Genomic DNA, 24,571 nt, shown 5'->3' with positions numbered 1-24,571 from the left:
TGGTCTGTAATAATGATTTGTTTTCTTTTGTCCTCTTAAGCTAAAGATACTCACTAAACTAAGCAGGATTCCTGTTACAATACCACAACAAGTCCCTTGAGAGGGTAGCTGTCACACAAAGGTGGGCATGTGTGTGCTACACTGAGCCGCCCTTGCTAATAGATACACCCTAATTAAAGAAGGAAGGGTTGGACTGGTTCTCAGCTGGACTCCTTTAAAAAGAAAAACCCCTCACAAGGGATGACATACAATCAGAACTTAATTGTGTGGCCAGAAAATCCAGCCTCCCCTCCATATGCAAAAAGGAGTAATCAGACTTTAGAAAACACAGCATGGTTGACTATATTATCATAACTACAAAACTGTGTATCAATCATTGTTTACGGTTAAGAACATGTCGGGAGACACAACACAAGAATGGCTTCAGCATGTTTTTCACACATGCTTTCCAGAGAAGGGTAAGCATATTGAAGCTCTTTGCTAATTCTAACAATGTGCATTAATTGAATATTTGAGCACAGTGCAAAATCAGTTATTTAGTCCATGGTGCATGGAAAGACAAAGCAATATTTCTAAGGTATATGCCAGCAAAAGTCACTGACGTGCAGTAAAAGGAAGCGGTAGAGCATGGAGAGACAGAAAAGGTCAGTAGGAAACATGAGGGAAAAAAGGAGGGGGAGGTGGCCACTTGGGACAGGGTAAAGTGGCAATGAGTGTCTCAGCCAAAAGGATAATAGTGTGCTTATTGGGATTATGAAGTGACTCCTTACCGAACATGCTAATTTGGTTAATACTACTACTTTCCACAATCAGTAATTAACCCACATTACTATAATTCCATCCCACACCACAGCCTCAGCTTTAAGCAACACATATACACGACTTATTGCTTGGGTACATTATAATACAAGCCTTTCACACAACTGTACTGACCTGGAAATTTTCCAGCATTTTAATGGGTAAGGGTATGTGTGAATGGGTTGAAATTCTGGCTAGACAGGCACAGCAAGTTCCCAGGTCGAGTAAAATTTCCGGGTAATTACTAAGTTGGCTTGTGTAAATAAAAGATGATACATTACATTTTGATGACCTAAAACCTGGTTTAGTGAATACTTTGCAACATTAGCAAAATATTAGTATTAGTAAAAATATTTGGACAAGACACTAGTTGGAAAAAATGACTGTATGCACACACACACACTTCAACTAGTATCTTGTCCAAATATTTGACCAATACTTGATATCGGTTGTTGTGGAAGAGTAATACAAAAGTACACTACATTAAGTCTACAAAATAACAATAAAAATAGAATGTAAAAGTGTGTAAAACATTCCCATAATAAGCACATGTGGAGTTATGTATATATATTACTAACAATAGTAATTTACCAGGTGTTGAGTTTAAAGAAGGCTTAAATGCCATTCCCTTCGGTATAGACAGGAAAGATAAGTATGGGGGAGGGTTAAAACCCAACAATAATTGGAAGTATTTGAAAATGAAGTGTCACTTTGGTCGATAAAGAGCAAAGGTCAGCAGCTCCGAACTTGCATAAAACGTCCTCATTAAGTGGCCCAACTGAGCATGATGCTTTGCCTGGATATTAGTCACCAGCCATCTGACCACCTTGGCTTCAGATCTTCTCTGAACACTGTCCTTCTCCAGCCAGAGGAGGGGAAAAAAGAACAGTCTGAGCCATAGAAATCACTGCTCAGTCATCTGGAACATAACACAGCCCTTTTCTGCTTCCTGTGCTGCTCTGCCTGCTGGCTGCCCATCGGATTGCCGCCTTGACATTGGCTTTAATAATAAATGAAGCTGCTTTTCACCCAGTTTGTTTGAAATAGGCCTGTCTGCTTCTTGCTCTGATAATCCTTTTAGGAAAATGGGCTGATTATTGCTCTAATAGCACAACTAGTCGGCCACAGCACTCAGCTGATGAGGCTTACACTTTTACTGTATAAATCTGGACATCTGATGCACTATATTGAGGCCACAAAAGGGACACATTTTATTGCAATGAAAACCTGGCGCATATCTGAATAAATAGAAAACAGAAATGCTGTAGTTATCTGCTTGGACTACTAGAGCTGTCTGGACAGGGACAATCTGAAGTCTCTGGATAGAATAAAACAGGGAGTAAATAAAATTTTGACTAGCTCTTTCCTAGGAGTGCCACCACCAGAGGGTCTGCAGATGGTGTGTCCAGGCGAAAGGAAGCCTCATTAGTGTGTACACTCATCACAATCAGCTGATGGGCTCAAATGAAGTGCCCTGCGAAAAGAGTCCTGCACTATTTGCACTGCTGCCTACCTTACTCTGTGCCTATTAGAAATCTCAGGTTCTGCTCCTTTGCTATGTCTACCTTTACACCGGGATTGGGCAATATATTAAAATGTATTCATGCTAAAACAATCCATTGTATATTTTTATATATAGCTTTGCTGTGATTAAAATGTACACAATATTCACACTAGCAAACCAGCCATGTCATAATACTGCTTCACAGCATTGTTGTGTTTTGCAAGAATACATCCTGAACAGGTCACAATCCTCCATTCGCTCACTCACAGATCAGCAGTTTAGAGAAGCCAATCAATCTACTGTTATGTACAAGTGAGGTGGAGGAAGCCAAATGTACACTAAGAAACACCACATGGACACAGAAAAACATGCCAACACAGGACCCTGTAGCTTTGTGGCGCCAACACCACCTGCTGAATCATCATGTCAAAAATGCTTCTTAAAATATATATATACAGTGGGGTCAAAAAGTATTTAGTCAGCCACTGATTGTGCAAGTTCTCCTACTTAGAAAGATGACAGAGGTCTGTAATTTTCATCATAGGTACACTTCAACTATGAGAGACAAAAAGAAAAAAAAAATCCAGGAAATCACATTGTAGGATTTTTAAAGAATTTATTTGTAAATGATGGTGGAAAATAAGTATTTGGTCAATAACAAACAAGCAAGATTTCTGGCTCTCACAGACCTGTAACTTTATCATTAAGAAGCTCTTCTGTCCTCCACTCGTTACCTGTATTAATGGCACCTGTTTGACATCGTTATCTGTATAAAAGACACCTGTCCACAGCCTCAAACAGTCAACCATGGCCAAGACCAAAGAGCTGTCGAAGGACACCAGGAAGAAAATTGTAGACCTGCACCAGGCTGGGAAGAGTGAATCTACAATAGGCAAGCAGGTTGGTGTGAATAAATCAACTGTGGGAGCAATTGTAAGAAAATGGAAGACATACAAGTCCATTGATAATGATCTTGGGGTCAAGATCTCATCCCGTGGGGTCAAAATGATCATGAGAACGGTGAGCAAAAATCCCAGAACTACACGGAGGGACCTGATGAATGACCTGCAGAGAGCTGGGACCAAAGTACCAAGGCTACCATCAGTAACACACTACGCCGAGAGGGACTCAAATCCTGCAGTGCCAGGCGTGTCCCTCTGCTTAAGCCAGTACATGTCCAGGCCCGTCTGAAGTTTGCCAGAGAGCTTATGGATGATCCAGAAGAGGATTGGGAGAATATCATGTGGTCAGATGAAACCAAAATGGAACTTTTTGGTAAAAACTCAACTCGTCGTGTTTGGAGGGAGAAGAAGAACCCAAGAACACCATACCTACTGTGAAGCATGGGGGTGGAAACATCATGCTTTGGGGCTGTTTTTCTGCAAAGGGGACAGGACGACTGATCCGTGTTAAGGGAAGAATGAACGGGACCATGTGTCGTGCGATTTTAAGCCAAAACCTTCTTCCATCAGTGAGAGCATTGAAGATGGAACGTGGCTGGGTCTTCCAGCATGACAATGATCCCAAACACACCACTCGGGCAACGAAGGAGTGGCTCCGTAAAAAGCATTTCAAGGTCCTGGAGTGGCCTAGCCAGTCTCCAGACCTCAACCCCATAAAATATTTGTGGAGTCCGTGTTGCCCAGCGACAGCCCCAAAACATCACTGCTCTAGTGGAGATCTGCATGGAGGAATGGGCCAAAATACCAGCTACAGTGTGTGCAAACCTGGTGAAGACTTACAGGAAACGTTTGACCTCTGTCATTGCCAACAAAGGTTATGTCACGAAGTATTGAGTTGAACTTTTGTTATTGACCAAATACTTATTTTCCACCATAATTTACAAATAAATTCTTTAAAAATCCTATAATGTATTTTCTTGAATTTTTTTTTCTCATTTTGTCTCTCATAGTTGAAGTGTACCTATGATGACAATTACAGACCTCTCTCATTTTTCTAAGTAGGAGAACCTGCACAATCAGTGGCTGACTAAATACTTTTTGGCCCCACTGTATATATATATATTGTAAACCCAACAGCATTCTGTCAGTACTGCTGACACTACCTACATCCTCTCTGCATCCAAAAGTTCAACACAATAACATTATCACACCATTATGGTCTAAACCCTTTACTTGTATATTAAGCTTTTTAAAATGCATACCTTGTTCACTGCTGTTGTCACCGCTGTGTGATGTGTGTCCGCCACTGGAGGGTCCTGGCGTGCCCCCAGATCGCGTTGACGCTGTGTCATCGTGGTCTCTGTTCCATGAGGTCTGCGTGGAGAAAATAAGAAAGACAGGGAGGATAGCACAGTCAGGCATTGGACCACAGGGACTCACGCACAGATAAGAGCTCACTGAACTCCCACATTGCAAAGACAGCCTGCACTATCAGATGTTCCTTATTTAGCTGGTTTTAGCAGAGTAAACTCTTCCCATGCCCTGTACTCCTTCATGTGATGCTTACTCCCTACAACCCACAAGCCTGACGCTGAAGAAACTCCTTAACCCACAAGTTTTCTTAACATTTCTGAGCATAGCAACAGACAACAGCTATATTAACAAAATGTATCCTTTTCAAATCAAAAAGATGCTATCAGCTGAGAAAAAGCTTAATAAAAGTAATACCAGAGAAATAAGGTCCATTTGATCCATTTTTAAAGTACAATGCAGTTCAGTCTCAGTGGCACAGAACCTGTCGTTCCTCACACACTGGCAAACACAGCAGCAGTGAGAGAAAGAACAGCCAGGCACTTCTTATATATCTCAGAAAGACTGCGTGTAAATGTGTGTGTGTCTGTACAAGCTGAAATCAAATAAAAGCTGCGCTCTCATCTGTAGAGTAGTGAGCTAAAACAGAGAAATCCTATTGACAATTCCGTTTAGGTGTATAATGGCTGAGGAGTGTCAGCTGTTGGGCGGATGCTATGTAGCAAATGGAAGAGACATGAGGATAAAGAGAAGAGGCCCAAACAATGGAGAACCACAGTCTGGGAGCCCTCAGCCCCATGCAGAGCCTGTTCACCCCATACAACACACAACAGATGTTGCCTCTTATCGCCGGGTGCCTCAGCAAAAAGTAATGTAGTGTTGGAGAAAAACAAGCCTATAGGAGGACACTGGAGCTTTTGTTAGACAAATATACTAGTGTTGTGCACACAAACACTCATACATGTGTTGTGTGGTTGTAAGGGTCTATATGAGAAGAATTAGAATGACTATTAAATAGCATTCCTAATATGGTTGAGAAAACAAAATACTCCAAATACTCCTTTTTTGCTCTGCTTCAGTCGCTTCAGAGCTGTATGTTATTACAGATCGTATTCCTACGTAATGTTCTTTGCTTGCATTATCATATTTCTGCCAGAGAGGTCTCCAAATCACTTAATTTCCAACGTAATTACAGCAGCTTTAAATAAAACGCATTTAAACAATACAGAAACATTCAGACTCCCCACACAACATATTCTGCTGCTTAAAAAAAAGTCCTGTAAACATGCTGCTCACAATGTACTAGCACAAAAAGCAAACAGTATTCAAAGAAAACGTCAAACGAAAAAATGGTGTATTCTGCAGCATACCAAGCGTATGCTGTAAGAGGTAATTTGGAACATATGCTCAGAGAACAATCTGTTAAAGCAGCTTCTACAACTCCAGCTTTTCAAAAAGAAAAAAGAACAAGAGGGAAAGTAAAGATGGAGCAAATTTGTTTATTCAGAGCTTTATGGAAAAGAATGGCACAGCACCCTGGGGATGGAGAGCGCCAGGCTCACAAACCTTAGTGCCCCAACATGTAAAAAGGATGTTTCATTGTGCGCAACAAATCCCACTTGAAAATATAATTAGGAGAAAATGGCAAACTATGGTGTTAACTGTAATTGAAAAAAAGAGCAGCAAGACTTGTGGGAGGTATGCTGCAGAGGCCCCTGGGAATGGGGGAGGGTCTTAACTGAGGGTGAGTGACATCTCCAGGGTATGCGCCAGTCTATTTATAACTGGCCAGCCACTCCTGGCCACCGCAGATCTGACAGCTAATTAATAGAAAGCACCCAGATCACAGACCAGCCAAGTGCACAGGAGCACTACATCCTTCCAGCTATCCATCCAGAACGAACACATAGGAGCTGGAGGTACAAGCTGGAGTGTGTATTTTAACATTACCGAGAGGTGCTGGTGTGTGTAATAGTGGATTGTGGGAGACATGGATCCAGCAGACACACTCCCACCACACATAATATGTTTGATATAGTTCACTGTTCATCTAATGAATGAGATAGAATTTCCTCGGTGTGTTTTTCTTCCTTCCTTCCCTTCCCCCTCTCTCGTGCAGGATGAAGATTAATTCAATGCTTAATTGTTTAGTAAATTCAATTTTCCACGTTCTGTTCTGCGTTGCTTTAGCCAAAGTTCTTAAATCTGTAGCGCGTAGCATGGGGAGCAGCATTTGTCATCTGTGTCTGCCTTTCTCTCCTTTTTTCATTACCATTTCTTCCTCCACCACTTAATTCACCATGAACAGATTTTCCTTGCTGGAAATTTTGATTCTGCTATGATCGGTGAGGCATTCCAATTCATTGCATTTGCATCGTCTAGGGACTTTCTCTCAGCGCTTTACATATTACCCACCATCATACCTACCGACCCACCACCCATATACACAGAATTTAAAAACATTACACACTTATATTTTTCTGCATTCTTGATCAGGCTTTTTAGTGCACGAGTGTCAAAGCAGATTGTTTTATTTTTTGTTTTGTTCATGACAACAGATTCAGCGATTGGCATTTCCCTTTTTTTAACAGCACCGAAAAGATTCGCCAGGGTACATGTGCAAACCAACTAGTGCCAGCTCCCCTGGGAGCCCCTGCTCAAGCTTTCACACATTTTTTTTCTGAATGAATGCCGACCACAATAGCAAATATGTTCTGGATGCTGTTCTGTTTATTTGTTTACTTGTTTACTGTTACACGTTGATGAGAGAAGTACTATCTATACTGACAACAAAACATGGGGCGGGTTAACTAAAACCCAGGACATACACACTTAATGGTAAAATATTAGAGGACTTAAAGGAAATAAAAGGATTTTGATAATGGTATGCACAGCCAGCAAAAAAGAGAAAGCTAATACAATCCCCTCCCCCGTTACACCTACTTCTTCCCCAAATCTCACAATTCAATAGGGAGAAAGAAGGGGAGAGGGGAAAAGAGGGGGAAAACCTGATAATTGGTAAAGAAATCGGGTTGGTTTCGCTCTCTGGAGAGAGAAAAATATGTCTTCATGGCCTGTGGGTGATATCTAGTTTTAGAATAAGTAGAGTTACTTTTAATGGCACCAGAGGATAAGCATGATCTTGCTTAATTATAATAGCTTTCAGGTCCCAGCACATGTAGCCATTGCTTGAGCAATCAAAACGCTTTCTTTTCTCTGAAATATTTGACAATTATGATAAACAGGTGTTTGACTATAACACACAAAAATACAATAAATAAATATTATATTTACAGTTCGTAAAGTTCTGGTAAAGAATTAACCATTTTTGTTTGGCTATACAAATTATTTTTTTAATTTTTCATATCCCTAATCCATAACACTTTTTAAACAATGCCTTCAGAGACAGCTACATTTGATATTGCCATACTATTTCACTATTCTAGATAAAAATCACTTTTTGAATCCTAACAGCAACTTGTTATCTCAACCTGGAACATAGCCCATAATTGTTTATGATTACTGTATTTTAGCATTACACACGGACCAAAAAACCAAAAGATATAGACTGAAGAAATAAAACTGGACTAGTAATGAAAAAATACAAATTTTTTTAAAGTTATTACTAAATTCTGTGTTAAATAATGTCAAATAAAAATAGAAAGGCTAAACACACACAAAACAAACTTAAAGTCACCACCCTAAATTAAGCATCATTTTGACTATACAGTAGAACCCTTATTATGTGCACTTACACAAAAAAAAATTTTCTCCCTGGGGGAAATTCTGTACTAATTTGCGGGAGAACTGCTAAATGTATAATGATAGACATTCTGAAAAATAGGCATGCAGAGCTCACAATGAAAAATGTGCAAATAAACATTTTAATAGAGTCATCACTGGGCACTTCAATTATCTGTAACCCTCTTTAGCCTGAAATAACCGAAAGCACCCTTGAGAGGCACCTGAAGTCATAAGTGCTTTTGTCATAACTAAAAAAATCTTCTAAGTTCTAAGTTCATTAGCAAAATCGAGAGCACTCATAGTGTCATCTGTAATTAGAAGTAACTGTGCAAATGCTGCTGTGGCTCATGCAAATGTGGACCACAAACTCCTCCAAAGAAATCATAATGGCACTAATGAAGATCATACCATATCGATATTATTTTGCCAAGGTTTGCCAAATTTAACACTGCACTGAATGTGAATATTTAAGGAAATTTTACAAACATTAATTATTTTAATGTTTTATATGTTTTCATACGAGTTGACATTTAGTCCAGCTAAATGTAGTCTGTATGGGCACTGTACACTGATCAGCCATAACATTAAAACCACCTCCTTGTTTCTACACTCACTGTCCATTTTATCAGCTCCACTTACCATATAGAAGCATTTTGTAGTTCTACAATTACTGACTGTAGTCCATTTGCTCTACATACTTTTTTAGCCTGCTTTTACCCTGTTCTTCAATGATCAGGACCCCCACAGGACCATCACAGAGCAGGTATTATTTAGGTGGTGGGTCATTCTCAGCACTGCAGTGACACTGACATGGTGGTGGTGTGTTAGTGTGTGTTGTTCTGGTATGAGTGGATTAGACACAGCAGTGCTGCTGGAGTTTTTACATACTGTGTCCAGTCAATGTCCACTCTATTAGACACTCCTACCTAGTTGGTCCACCTTGTAGATGTAAAGTCAGAGACGATCGCTCATCTATTGCTGCTGTTTGAGTGACCACCTTTATCAGTGGTCACAGGACGCTGCCCACAGGGTGCTGTTAGTTGGATATTTTTAGTTGGTGGATTATTCTCAGTCCAGCAGTGACAGTGATGTGTTTAAAACTCCATCAGCATTGCTGTGTCTTATTCACTCTTACCAGCACAACACACACTAACACACCACCACCATCAGTGTCACTGCAGTGCTGAGAATGATCCACCACCCAAATAATACCTGCTCTGTAGTGGTCCTGGGAGCGTCCTGACCATTAAAGAACAGCATGAAAGGGGGCTTGTAAAGCATTCAGAGAAATAGATGGTCTACAGTCAGTAATTGTATAACTACAACGTGCTCCTATATGGTAAGTGGAGCTGATAAAATGGACAGTGAGTCTAGAAACAAGGAGGTGGTTTTAATGCTATGGCTGATCGGTGTATGTGTATAAATTCTACGCTAAAAATCAGTTTTTTTGGCAAAATGCACATAAGCCCCATGAGAAAAGGGTTAATGGCTCTTTGCTAAGCACCTGCAAGGGAAAAGAGTTTATCAGCAAGCTCTAAACCGCAAAACCTCTTTCCAAACTGGCTTGGCTGCATTCATAAACTAGACAAAATCTGCTGACTTTTTCACCTACTGCTCCTTTTGTGTTGTTGGGAGGTGCCGTTCTTTTCTCACTGCTCACAGGCCGTGTAAAACAATGACAGTCAAGAGCTGAGACATTACAAAGATGCATGAGACCACAGAGAATGAAAATGTAGAGTTTAATCAAATCCATGTATACTCTGCTTTCTGCTAGAATCCTCTTGCCGGAATAAATTGGTTTATGAATAAACGAGCTGCCCTTACTCCCTCATGAGCAGCATTTGCAAGAAGAACACTTCCCCTAGTCCAATTCAACTTTATGCCTGAAGGCATATATTAAAAATACATATAAAGTGAAAAAATGCACACCGCACGCAAATTTGTTAAGGGTGTCACCGCAGAACAACCACAGAGTCAAGCCACAAACATGGCAGTCAACAAGAATAAGACGTTTAGCTGATTAAATCCATTAAAACTTGTAAATTGTAGTGTGTAAAACATATGCTTCAGTTTAAAACTTCACAGCTCACTGGGGAGTACTGAGACTTAAATCAAATACTCAAGATTTGCTTTTACACAATACTAGAATTATTAATTTAAATATTTACTGCTAACAATAGAAGCAATATTAGGTCTGATAAAACATATACACGGCTTATTTGCATGCAATTAGCCAAAGTTTTAGTAATTTGGTTTAAATGATTATTAGCCTGCATCTGGATTTGCATGACTGTTACTATCTAACTGAATATAAGCTAATGACAGATTGATACACTAAATAATAGGACAGCGTAACGAAGCGTGAGAAAGACCTAACCAAATGGAAATCATACAGAGAAGCTGCTTTCTGTAAAGCACTCCAGATAGGTCTTCCAGCAGGTCAGAGTTGATATATGTGTTATTATGCATTAGAATTGTTTTATAATTTAATTAAAACATATGCTAGCGTACTATGTTTTGACATAATGAAACTGGCCCAGGATATACAGTGTATCACAAAAGTGAGTACACCCCTCACATTTCTGCAGATATTTAAGTATATCTTTTCATGGGACAACACTGACAAAATGACACTTTGACACAATGAAAAGTAGTCTGTGTGCAGCTTATATAACAGTGTAAATTTATTCTTCCCTCAAAATAACTCAATATACAGCCATTAATGTCTAAACCACCGGCAACAAAAGTGAGTACACCCCTTAGTGAAAGTTCCTGAAGTGTCAATATTTTGTGTGGCCACCATTATTTCCCAGAACTGCCTTAACTCTCCTGGGCATGGAGTTTACCAGAGCTTCACAGGTTGCCACTGGAATGCTTTTCCACTCCTCCATGACGACATCACGGAGCTGGCGGATATTCGAGACTTTGCGCTCCTCCACCTTCCGCTTGAGGATGCCCCAAAGATGTTCTATTGGGTTTAGGTCTGGAGACATGCTTGGCCAGTCCATCACATTTACCCTCAGCCTCTTCAATAAAGCAGTCGTCGTCTTAGAGGTGTGTTTGGGGTCATTATCATGCTGGAACACTGCCCTGCGACCCAGTTTCCGGAGGGAGGGGATCATGCTCTGCTTCAGTATTTCACAGTACATATTGGAGTTCATGTGTCCCTCAATGAAATGTAACTCCCCAACACCTGCTGCACTCATGCAGCCCCAGACCATGGCATTCCCACCACCATGCTTGACTGTAGGCATGACACACTTATCTTTGTACTTCTCACCTGATTGCCGCCACACATGCTTGAGACCATCGGAACCAAACAAATTAATCTTGGTCTCATCAGACCATGAGACATGGTTCCAGTAATCCATGTCCTTTGTTGACATGTCTTCAGCAAACTGTTTGCGGGCTTTCTTGTGTAGAGACTTCAGAAGAGGCTTCCTTCTGGGGTGACAGCCATGCAGACCAATTTGATGTAGTGTGCGGCGTATGGTCTGAGCACTGACAGGCTGACCCCCCACCTTTTCAATCTCTGCAGCAATGCTGACAGCACTCCTGCGCCTATCTTTCAAAGACAGCAGTTGGATGTGACGCTGAGCACGTGCACTCAGCTTCTTTGGACGACCAACGCGAGGTCTGTTCTGAGTGGACCCTGCTCTTTTAAAACGCTGGATGATCTTGGCCACTGTGCTGCAGCTCAGTTTCAGGGTGTTGGCAATCTTCTTGTAGCCTTGGCCATCTTCATGTAGCGCAACAATTCGTTTTTTAAGATCCTCAGAGAGTTCTTTGCCATGAGGTGCCATGTTGGAACTTTCAGTGACCAGTATGAGAGATTGTGAGAGCTGTACTACTAAATTGAACACACCTGCTCCCTATGCACACCTGAGACCTAGTAACACTAACAAATCACATGACATTTTGGAGGGAAAATGACAAGCAGTGCTCAATTTGGACATTTAGGGGTGTAGTCTCTTAGGGGTGTACTCACTTTTGTTGCCGGTGGTTTAGACATTAATGGCTGTATATTGAGTTATTTTGAGAGAGGAATAAATTTACACTGTTATATAAGCTGCACACAGACTACTTTTCATTGTGTCAAAGTGTCATTTTGTCAGTGTTGTCCCATGAAAAGATATACTTAAATATCTGCAGAAATGTGAGGGGTGTACTCACTTTTGTGATACACTGTATATCGATTTTCCTGGCTGCTAGCACTGACTAGCAATCAAAACTCATAATACCCAGAGAAGTATTGTTAAGTAAATACATTACGGACAGTATACTGCTGAACAAGGGCAGTTGTAGCCTAGTGGTTAAGGTACTGGACCAGTAATCAAAAGGTTGCCGGTTCAAGCCCCACCACTGCCAGGTTGCCACTGTTGGGCCCTTGAGCAAGGAAGACCCTTAACCCTCAATTGCTTAGATTGTATACTGTCACAGTACTGTAAGTCGCTTTGGATAAAAGCGTCTGCTAAATAATGTAAATGTAACATTGGTTTGTTTGTTTGTTTATTAGGATTTTAACGTCATGTTTTTTACATTGTGGTTACATTCATGACAGGAACGATAGTTACTCATTACACAAGGTTCATCAGTTCACAAGGTTATATCTTAACAGTCATGGACAATTTAGTATCTCCAATTCACCTCACTTGCATGTCTTTGGACTGTGGGAAGAAACCAACGCAGACACGGGGAGAACATGCAAACTCCGCACAGAAAGGACCTGGACTGCCCCACTTGGGGATCGAACCCAGGACCTTCTTGCTGTGAGGCAACAGTGCTACCCACTTAGCCACCGTGCCCTGTAACATTGGTAGTATGATATAGAAGAGTATTGGATGTTGGAACATATCCATACACTTACACATATTAATATCTTATTAATGTCAGGCAAAAAAAAAATCTTAGTCCTATCACTCTTGACAGTTCAACAAAGAAGCGTAAACACAATATCATCTTCAATATTTAGTTCAAAACCACCATCACTGAAAATATAGGCCACACTTATAATCCTAAAGTCAATTAAAGATTTGATTGTGCGCCCTCCAGCACATTACAAATTGCTCTTGTCAAGTTATATACCTAGATACCCATGGGTGTTCATATGGGCTACGCTATATCTATTATTAAAAGTCATCAGCTCTTAGCACTTAAATATTGACAAATTCTATTCCTATGATTGAGTTTTAGCTCAAAAGAAAAACACGTCAAATGTGCAATATTAAATTTGGACTTTGATTTGCGTGAAGGATCATTGCGAGTGTGTTCATTAACAATAATAAAGGCGAGATGGCGGACAGAGGCCGTTTGGTTCAGTAATGAAGGCAGCAGCGCGCCAGGGTTTTCACTCATCACACAGCTACAACTGGTCAGGGTCCTTATTCGATCACTCGACCGTATGGATTTAAATGATTACGCCTAACCGCCTCGTTACTTTTTATGTTGGCGAATCTGTCTAATCCCCTTAATATGCGCACTTATCTTTCTTTATCTATAGCAGCCCTCTCTGGGCCCGTACATCTTATTAAAAACTGCACTGCTTCTGGTTTGGCCTTTAAAGTTTACAGATCAGTTAAATCCTCACCGTAAACGTCCAGCTCAGTGAGGTTTGTGTACGTAGCACAACATAATTCAATAGGCTACAAAACACATCACCGGTTTTCCGCTCTCATTTGGTATTTTAGTTAATCAACCAACCAAACTTTATAGAACAGGATCAGCCCTGGCACTAAAGGGAACATCAGTCAAACAGCTAATGAAGCAGAATTACCAGAACATAGTTGGAAGCATTCAAAAGACCACAGGTCTTTTGTTATAAAACTGTGGTGGATCTTTTATGTGACGTAAGACGTTTTCTTGTTTTTAGTATAACAATGTTTTATTTATTGCCTTTATGTTTTATTTAATGTACTTGTCACTAGCTATAATATGGAAATCTATCTATCTATCTATCTATCTATCTATCTATCTATCTATCTATCTATCTATCTATCTATCTATCTATCAAAAAAAAGCTGGTCGGCACATCCAAACCACAGCTTAAATCTATTTTTCATTGTTAATAAGCCCATGAGCCAAGAAGCAATAGTGTTTGTGCAAATAGCATAACATTATTCAATAAGCTACAAAACACAATAATGTTTCGCCACTCTTATTTGGTATTTTAGTTGATCAACTAAACTTTATACAATGGGATCAGCGTTAGCATCAAAGGAAAAATCAGTCAAAACAGCCAATCAAGCACAAATACCAGAACATAATAGGAGTCGTTTTAAAAAAAGCGAAAAAAAAAAAAACTTTTTACGATAAAACTGTGACATCAGACGTTTTCTTGATTTTGTTTAGCAATGTTATTTTATGATGTGTTGCCTTTTTAATAATGTAATTGTCTAATTAACTTTAAGGGTTCAATAGACTATTTAGCCAAATTTGACTTAACACCCAAAAGCTGGTTGGCACCTCCAAACCACAGCTTAAATCTATTATTCATTGTTAATAAGCCCATGAGCCAATAAGCAATAGTGTTTGTGCATATAGCACAATTTGTACTAACTTACTAACAAAAAAAAAAACACTTTGGTTCTAACAGAGTTTTAGCAGATTTGTGTTCTTGGACTGTTGTCTACTTAAACTAGAGTAATGAAATGTTTACTATGGAAGCACTTCAGTAAGTGTGCTAAATGCCGAAAATGTAAATGTAAATTATTCAATAAGCTACAAAACACAATAACGTTTCGCCACTCTTATTTGGTAATTTAGTTGATCAACTAAACTTTATACAATGGGATCAGCGTTGGCACCAAAGGAAAAATCTGTCAAAACAGCCACTGAAGCACAAATACCAGAACATAATCGGAGGCATTCAAAAGACCACAGGTCGTTTAAATAAAAAAGAAAAAAAACTTTTTACGATAAAACTGTGACGTCAGATGTTTTCTTGATTTTGTTTAACAATGTTGTTTTATGACGTGTTGCCTATTTAATAATGTAATTGTCAACTTTGAGGTTCAATAGACTATTTAGCCAAATCTAACTCAACACCCAAAAGCTGGTTGGCACCTCCAAACCACAGCTTAGATCTATTATTCATTGTTAAATAGCAAAAGAAGTCACATGAACGTTGTGTGCCCGCTGGGATGTAACCCACAACAGTATTTACTGAATCGCACCAGTGCTCTCTGGAGATTTCACCTCCACACACTGCTCGCCCTCAACTCGCTTATGCGATAATAGCAAAGTCATCTGAATACAATCCAGTCTGATTGAAAAAAAAAAAAGAAAAGAAAAAAAGAAGAAAATATAAAAACCGATGGGAGAAGTCTAAATTAAAATCGACACGAAGAAGGTCAAGTTTGTGGCAATGCTTTCACAAGCTAATCCCCTCAGGTCGGATACGGGATCAAACTCTAATGAAGCGATAATGGCTACATTATTCAAATTTTTTCTCTCTCTTCATTCCGACGGAATCCGAAAAGCCTTAATCGCATGCAAATGAGCGAGAAACAGCGAAGTGACCCCGATCGGGAAACGGAGAAAGTCAAGGTGCCACCCTACCTGATCCAGCGGCCCCGTTGATCTCGTAATTTCCTCGTTGTCCGACTTGGAGCCTCCTTCCCTTTCGTCTATGACCAAGTCGATGGGCATTTTGCCCTTCAGACAGCTGATGTACCGATGACAGAAGTTGTCGCACAGCTCGTGTACCTTAAGAAGAATAAAGAAATGACTCAAAAAGCGCACACGCAGGTATTTACGGTTATATTGAGTACCAATGACACATTAAATCCTATAACACAACTTCCAAGAATAATCCCACTATAACCCACAAAATAGAGATATCAGCTGACAATTGACAGTGACAAGGGCAACACACCATACTCAACACCCGTATTAAATTCATCTGTTCCCGGGGCTGTGGTCATTACCTACACAACCCGCTGAAGTGGCATTTAAGGCAAAGACTATAATTGCGTTTCATTACTGCCTCCTTTTAGGGAAAAACGCCTTCACGGGCATTTGAGCCATGCAATGAAGAATTTATTTGATTTTAATAGATGAATTTAACAGATTTATTTATTATACATGGCCATAGGCAAAAACCCATCGGATCAACAAGGGACGTTTACAATGTAGTAATCATGCATTAATCATGCAAATGCAGCTTTTTTTAATTTAAATTTCTTTCAGACCGACTGCTCCAAACGTACTGGACATTCATGTCTACAAATTTCTGGAACAGTTCAGCTGTCTTATTACTGCCCTATAATAACACTGCAGCATCATGAAATGCAGAGATCAGGGTTGTTGCTAAGAAGTCTTGTAATTGTATCGCGTATCCATAATTGCAAAGAGGGAAACAGTATTATGAAAGTAAAACTATAATAAATATGAAAACAATTATGGATAACCTTACCTTTTCAAGCTCCAAAAGATGAAAACGTAAAACTTGAATGGCTTGTATCATCTGGAAAATAAATTAATTGAAAAATGAGACACTTTCTAAAAATCAAACGTAACGTTTAATGCATTTAATCTGCAAATGATTATTTAAAAATTAATTAGGGTTAGTTTAAAAGTAGTTAAACGTCCAAAGGAGTGCTGCTTAAAAGTTAATCTGTGAGTAGGCTCATATAGAGCGATCATTTAAAACTTTCTTACACTGCATGACGAATGATAAACAAAAAATAAGTGATAAGTGCAATGGAAATTACTTTTTCAGTGCAAAGTAAGATATGTGTCAGGCTGGTGAAAACAAACAGACCATTATACTAAAATTACTTATTACTTGTTTAAAATTACTAATACAGTGTGTACCTGATATCCTCTATAATGAAATGCGTAAGACCAACACAACGTCACATTATTTTGTTGACGTATTAAATTTATTTATGTGGCAATTATGTACACATTTGCATTTATTAAATTGATTAAACACGTTGAACACTTGGGATACTATGTGCGATCCTAATTAATAAAGCAATATGACATTACATCATGGCACAACAAGAAAAGAAGAACCCCTTGTACTCACCAAATTATCCAGCTCTGGATTTGATGAAAATAATGGCTTTTCTGCTCTGATCTGGAGTGAAATGGTTAAGCAAGAGTTAAAAATAAATACATCTATATACGTCTATAATAAATCCGTGCAAGTTTTTATTATTCATTAGGTGAAACCTCACACTATGTATTACTAGTAGTAAATGTGACAAAAGTAAATAATCATTTATTAGGCTGAGCCAACAGCGCATATTAATGAACTATATTTTCCAAACCTGTTTGGCGAACACTGCGATGTCTTCGTTGAAAGACTCAGAGGAACACACGTCTCCTCCAGCCACACCAGGTTCCCGGGGCGTACACGTCGCTAACTCACATTTTTCAAAAATTAGTGCTAGTAGTGGAAATAAGGGGTGTCTGAAAAAAAACATAAAAACATAACGTCAGCATAAGAGGAAAAGCTTTCAACCAGCTAACAAAAACTGTAAGAATAACAGTCAGAATTTACAACAGTTAATATTCCAGTGTTAGTTTTGCCAATCAATATAATGACAAAATAATAGATACATACATAGTAAAAAAAAGAGTGACTAGGCCGAAAGGGAAGTTTCAAAAGTTGTATTAAATTATTAGCAAAATAACAAGTAACAATATCCCAATGACAAATATTTTTCATATTGTTATTATTCTATTATAATTATTTTTAATATTATTATATACATACTAATAAATACATACAATAGTAAGTTTGCTAATAATAATAATAATAATAATAAAGTCTTTAGTAAGCAAATATTTACTCACTTCTGCGCTTGTTAATAAAACAAAACTATCGAATAATTAAAAAAAAAACTAGAATTCATGGGAAATTAAAATTTCTGAAAAGTAAACAGTTCAGCCACAAATATTCCATATATTTAGGGCAACGTGACGCAATAAATAACGCCAAGTTGATGTGTATATACACTAAAGCTGGGTTCACACGGACACCACACCGAAAACAACCAAGCGAAATAAAGCAAGCGTTTGCAAAAAAAGCGTGTAAGGGGAACTATTTGGGTGCATTGTTTAACTGCAGAAACTCCTTTTAACATCGGAACACAAAATAATGGTAGAATGGCAAGTGCTTTTTGTGCAACGGGCACGTCTGATAATAAAGTGTGTGTGTGTGTGTGTGTGTGTGTGTGTGTGTGTGTGTGTTTGGGCCCTAGCTGTACCCGTAAATGCCGTCCTTGTCTCTCTTGAGCGCGTCGTTGACTGACGCTCCCATTCCGGGCGCCATGGCGTTAGCGTGCGCTGTGTGCGGGTACTGGTGCGCGTGGAGCGGCGGCGCGTGGTTCAGGTGCACCGCCTGCATGGGCCGCGCGACACCGTGCGGGTCCCCGTACATGGTGCCCGGGATCCCGACTCCGTCCATGCCGTAGTGGGGCAAGTCTTCGTACTGCACACGATATAAACATTTAGCCACAAGCCTATGGGAGCTCACTTTTCCCACTCAAATGACAAATATATATTAGGAAAAAACTGTTTTTGAAATATATATATGAAATATATATATATATATATATATATATATATATATATATATATATACTGCTTTAAGAAAAAGCATGTTCTCCGTTCATCTGTCTCTATAGTCATGTATACACAACATTGACACAAACTGGTGATCAGTAAAGCATGGGGAATAATAAACAGTAACACACACTGCTATTACAATTTAGTTAACATTGCTAGAATAAATATTCTCTTAGATAACTAAATGTTAATGAATATTCTACAGCTTATCCGGAGCGATTAATTCTTATTATGGCATGTGCATTCTAAATTGGATAGTTTAAATTAATAAATATGTATGGTATTCTAATAGGAAAATGTTTTGCACTACACGTATGCACAGTGTGACATGAACACGATGCATCACTTTAATTAGTTTAGTGTACATTATTAACACATAGTAATCTACAATGTGTATTATCCCTGATGTTTTTAAAACATTTAAAGTAAAGTCAGTTTTTATGATTATTAAGTGACAGGATGACTGTAGAGAATTGGACCAGAGCGGGACACTAAACAAGCAAAATCGTAACGAATTTAAACATTGCCTTAATTGTTGTTAATTACGTTTGCAAATTGGACATAAATAAACAGTGTTTATGGACGCTATAAAAATAATTTATTTGGCTGGTATTGGAAGTTCCAGTGTACATAAGTATCAAACACTAAAATAATCTCTCTTACACTGTAATAAATTATTTATTGTGTATTAATGTGTATTATTGTGTATTATTTATTGTGTTTTTACTACCATTTAAGAACTTGGTAGCATTGTGCGGTCATTCTGCTCAATAGAAAGAAGTATGCAAAATACTTTGACTGACTCATTAAAACTTGGGAAAAAGTAACCCCTGAAAAAAACATCTCATCTCATGGCTGTTTTCTTAAATAGAAATAAAACAAGACTCTGTCTTGAAAGTAATGGATTCAAGTGTGATTAAATAAAATAAAGTAAAAGCAATCTGGGTTTTATAAACAAGTAACAAGAAAGATTCAGGGTTTCTTTTTAAATTCAATTTTTGCCAGCTGGTAAGAGTAAATAAAGACTTGAATTTGGATAAGATAAAGCGCAAACAAATTGGCATACTATAAAAAGCTAAAGTCACAAAGGTTATGTTTCGCGATTTAGTGTTTATTAAATCACTAATTAATTAATCAGTTAAGGTAAATCATATGCAAAGGAAAGAATGGAATATAAACGCGTAAAGGTAAGCATTTAAGAACAGAGTGAGCCTTCTGAATCATTTCAGCGGTTCAGCGCTCGGCACCGAGTTGGAGAAACTTTTGAAGTCGGCTGTACGTACCCGCTGCGCCATCGCCCTCCACACTCCCTCAGCTTCTTTCAAGACAAAATATATTCCCTAAGAGAAGAGGCCAGGATGAAGAAGGAATAAGCACAGAAATTCCAAAACAGAGACTGTTCCTTCCCAAAACAAAAATTCCAAACGCCTCTTTGGAGCGGCTGGCGGAGTCAGTTCTTTACATCAACTTCAGCCAAACTAAATCAAATGGTTCCTCGCGGTTCACCCGCCGGACAGTGAGGAGAACCCAAATAATCTTCTTTTTCCAGACCCGTAGGAAAAAAAACACCTCTCGAACTCAACTAGCAAGTCCCATGGCTTTTTGCCACTCAGCCTGTCAATCAGGGGTTAGCTTGTCAAAGTGCAGGATGAATGATGATCCTCCGGCGCGCTTCTCCCGGTCAGCACAGCTCGCCCGCCTCAAGATCGCTCGCAAAAACGCGCGCACAAAAATCACGCTCTTGTGCGTCTCTTTTGATCGCTCTCGGCTCCCGAGTTGATTTTTTTTATACAAAGCGTCTAAATGATCTAGGAAAGGAGGTGGGGTGAGAATTCTGGCTTAGTTCTTCTTAAAGGAGCACAATCGATGCAGAGAGCCGCCTCCGCTGCTCGTATACTAGCGAGTGTGCGAGCGTGTGAGTGCACGCGCGCGCGTGTGTATGTGTGTGTAGAAAGCGGCGGCGCGCTGAATCTGGACCAGACTGCCAAAACCCGGAAGTAGTGGTGGCCATAACAGGTCGCGCCTTCCACAACGCAGTGGGCTACAGTAAGTGGCTCGCTGAAAAGGGGGTGGTGTGTGTACCGCATGGAAAGCCAAATGGGTCACATCTAAAAGAAGCAATACGTTTCAAGTCTTGAAGATCCCTATGATCTCTTTTGTGTTTCAGGAGTTGTTTATTAGAACAAAATAGATGCTCTGAGAAATGTGTTGGGTTTCACTTTTCCCTCTGTAAAGTAGGTTAGAGTTTAATTTAGCTTTGGGCTATGGAACACAAATCAATAACAGAAGATGTACATGTCATGCTATTTCTAATCAAATAGATTTATTTAAATTAACTGTACAACATTTTAAAGCTACTGCTATTCTAGTCATTTTGCAGTGTTTGGTTACACTTTGGTTACATTCATGACAGGAACGGTAGTTACTCATTACACAAGATTCATCAGTTCACAAGGTTATATCGAACACAGTCGTGGACAATTTAGTATCTCCAATTCACCTCACTTGCACGTCTTTGGACTGTGGGAGGAAACCGGAGCACCAGGAGTAAACCCACACAGACACGGGGAGAACATGCAAACTCCACACAGAAAGGACCTGGTCCGCCCCACCTGGGGATCGAACCCAGGACCGTCTTGCTGTGAGGCGACAGTGCTACCCACTTAACCCCCGTGCCGCCCCGTTTTGCAGTGTAGTTGCCAAAATGTGCCAAAGTTTGCTTTAAAATGTCATGAATCCAGAGTGTAATTTGACATTTGTATTCTGTTTTAAAAACACCATTGAGCAGCAGGGTAAAATCAAATCACTTTTATTGTCACATCACATTAACACAGGTGTGAAAGGTGAGGGGAAATCTTGGGTGCATACTATAGTCCCTCACAGTTTGAACACACATTAAACACAAAACACACATTTACTTACATAAATCTTATATAAAACTAGCATTATCTGTTCAATATATACATGTAAAGCTATGAATGTACAGATATACAACATTAAAGTATAATCTACTGTGAGTCCGTTAATGTTGTAAATGTAAATGTTTGAAGTATTACTCCAACAATACTCAGTAGGTGACTCAGTAGGTAGCACCACAGCAAGAAGGTCCTGGGTACGATTCCCAGGTGGAGCGATCCAGGTCCTTTCTGAGTGGAGTTTGCATGCCGTCCCTGTGTCTGCGTGGGATTTCTCTGGGAGCTCCGGTTTCCTCCCACAGTCCAAAGACATGCAAGTGAGATGAATTGGAAATTTGTCCACGACTGTGTTTAACATTAAACTTGAACTGATGAATCTTGTGTAATCAGTAACTACCTGTCCTGTCATGAATGTAACCAAAGTGTGTAAAACATGACATTAAAATCCTAATAAAATAAATCAAATAAAAACATTGTTTTACAGCTGAGCCTTTTGGCGTTTCATAGTAACTTAGAACGAGCAATACACAGCCAACTACTGAGAAATGTCATAAACCAGGGCTCAATTACATGTAGGCCTATCAAAACTGCAAAATATGATTGAGATAGATAGATAGATAGATAGATAGATAGATAGATAGATAGATAGATAGATAGATAGATAGATAGATACTTTATTAAGGAAATTAAGGCCTAGTTACATAAATCAAAAGTCAAACAGTAATAGTACACACTACAGAGATTCACATTATACAAACAAGTATCTGTATAATCACAACAACACTCTACAACAACAGTACATGAGGGTACATATGGAGGTGTTATTTCGGTTAACATTGTAAGGCTGTGTAAGGATTGTAAGGATTGTGCACTATGGCACAATTTTAGATCTGTTCACAGTATACCAACATGAGTAATCAGATTCAGTGATGTCCTAAAAGGACTTATCTGGACAATGCGGTATGCCTTGTTTACAGTTAGTGTTGCCCCAACTATGAGACACGCTTCATTCTAAGTGTATATTGACACGTTCATAGCACACTACACCGCATAACTTGTGTTGGGTTTACAGTGGGTTTACAGTGACACAGTCATTTTCAATTCCACTTCAACGTGACACGCATAAGGTATAATAAAAAACATTGAATGTTCAACAAGGCGCCCCACGCGCGCTCATGTAACACCCCCGCGTGGTTTGTAAATGGGCTAGTCCAGCTGAGTTTGGTAGGATGACCAATGGAAGGGAGGTTCAGGAGAACAAAACCTGCATTGGATTAAACTGACCTATCATTACTTGATTAGACCACTCGCTTGATTATTTATCGTCAAATATGCAAAAAATAAAGGGAACTAATATATAATACCATTTTGTGTTTTGTTTTTATTACACGTTTAAATGTACTTTAACAGATCACCACTAACTGAAAAAACTAGTGAACATATTTACTAGGGTGTATAGAAAATGTAAAATAAGTATCATTAATAAATAGTTGTTTTATTAATGTATTTACAAAACAGACACTTTATTCACTTGTCAGCTACCGAATTCATATAGCCTTTGGTCTAACTTAAAAGCAAGAAAGCTTTTATAAACTTTTTTGGGAATATGAATTTAGACACTATTACTAATTGTGTATTAATATGGTAGCAAAAAGGATTATTCAACTAAATTAATTTTCTTATGTAAGTTGCTAACAAAAGTTTTTTGAAATAAGGACTCCAAAACCTTACATTTCCAAAAGTTATATACTACAGCTTTGTACCTACATATTTTTTGAAAAATTGTAATCCCCCTGATAGAAATGTTCGTTTTCTTGATTTTGAGTTGATTTTATAATTACAACTAATAATATAATTCAAATTCAAGTCTCATTAATTGCGCTGTTTGGTCTCACGTTAAATAAAGTACAGGTCCACAAAACTTAGGGATTGTAGTGTGACTGCAGTACCATGGATATTGTTTAAGGAACTTAATAATAGTATTTGATTAATTTTAACAAAAAAAGACACATTCATCTACTTCTATAATGGAGTATAGTTACACACTTGAGAAGGTGCCTTTAAAAGCTTTAAAAAAATGTTATATACTGCTTGTCAAACTACAGACATTCTGACTATGCTAACAAACCTGTTAAACTCGCTGAAAAGCAATACATATATGACTATGTTAACATAACTAATCAAATGTGATTCAAATTCAACCATGAATGAATCTTTAACGCCTATTACAACTAATATATTAATGTCCTATCATGACTGTGTTAACAGATTCCAGTTTAACCCAGTTAAAAATCTAGTTTATCCTGCTCTTAAGTAAAATTAAACACATATATGACTATATTAACAGAACTAATCAAATTCACCCATGAATGAACCTTTAATTCCCATTAAAACTAATATATTAAGTCCTATCATGACTATGTTAACAGACTTTAACAGTTTTACCCAGTTAAAAATCTAGTGTATCCTGCTCTTAAGTAAAATTAAACACATATATGACTAGTAGTTCAGTGGTTTGAGTTCAGGTCCTGTGTGTATAGTGCGTAATTAATGGTATTATATCTGGTTTATTTTCTATGCTCTAGACTAAACATTTTAAGGAGAGGAACTTTGTACTTAGTGTTGCTTATTGCAGAAGAGCACAGGACTAAGTGTGGGCTGAAAGTGATGGCCCGTGACAAGGTGTGGATGAAGATGATCCGAAAAGCGTCTGTCATCAGTGCGCGCCTGGAAGCATTTTATACAACACTAACGGCAGTTTGCACACTAAAGAGAGACGGACTCGCAACAGTTTACGAACACCCCGTGGCTTTTTTCTT

General features: G+C 38.8%; 1 protein-coding gene across 1 annotated transcript in view; it reads right to left on the bottom strand.

Annotated features, from left to right (window-relative positions):
* The window catches only part of meis1b (Meis homeobox 1 b), a 73,001-nt gene extending 52,281 nt beyond the window's left edge, over window positions 1-20,720 (bottom strand). The window contains exons 1-7 of the mRNA XM_062995945.1: window positions 20,121-20,720; window positions 18,477-18,700; window positions 17,535-17,676; window positions 17,291-17,341; window positions 16,673-16,723; window positions 15,817-15,963; window positions 4,467-4,578 (exon numbers count right to left, since the gene is read on the bottom strand). Of these exons, the coding sequence (XP_062852015.1) occupies window positions 4,467-4,578; window positions 15,817-15,963; window positions 16,673-16,723; window positions 17,291-17,341; window positions 17,535-17,676; window positions 18,477-18,700; window positions 20,121-20,132 (739 nt within the window). The 5' untranslated portion in view covers window positions 20,133-20,720. The remainder of the gene's footprint in view (window positions 1-4,466; window positions 4,579-15,816; window positions 15,964-16,672; window positions 16,724-17,290; window positions 17,342-17,534; window positions 17,677-18,476; window positions 18,701-20,120) is intronic.
* Between the last annotated feature and the right edge of the window lie 3,851 nt (window positions 20,721-24,571).

The sequence above is a fragment of the Trichomycterus rosablanca genome, chromosome 5 (genome assembly GCF_030014385.1).
Source record: "Trichomycterus rosablanca isolate fTriRos1 chromosome 5, fTriRos1.hap1, whole genome shotgun sequence".
Lineage (NCBI taxonomy): Eukaryota > Metazoa > Chordata > Actinopteri > Siluriformes > Trichomycteridae > Trichomycterus > Trichomycterus rosablanca.
The sequence above is the reverse complement of the archived record's forward strand: the minus strand, read 5'-3'. Positions and strand labels throughout refer to the sequence as shown.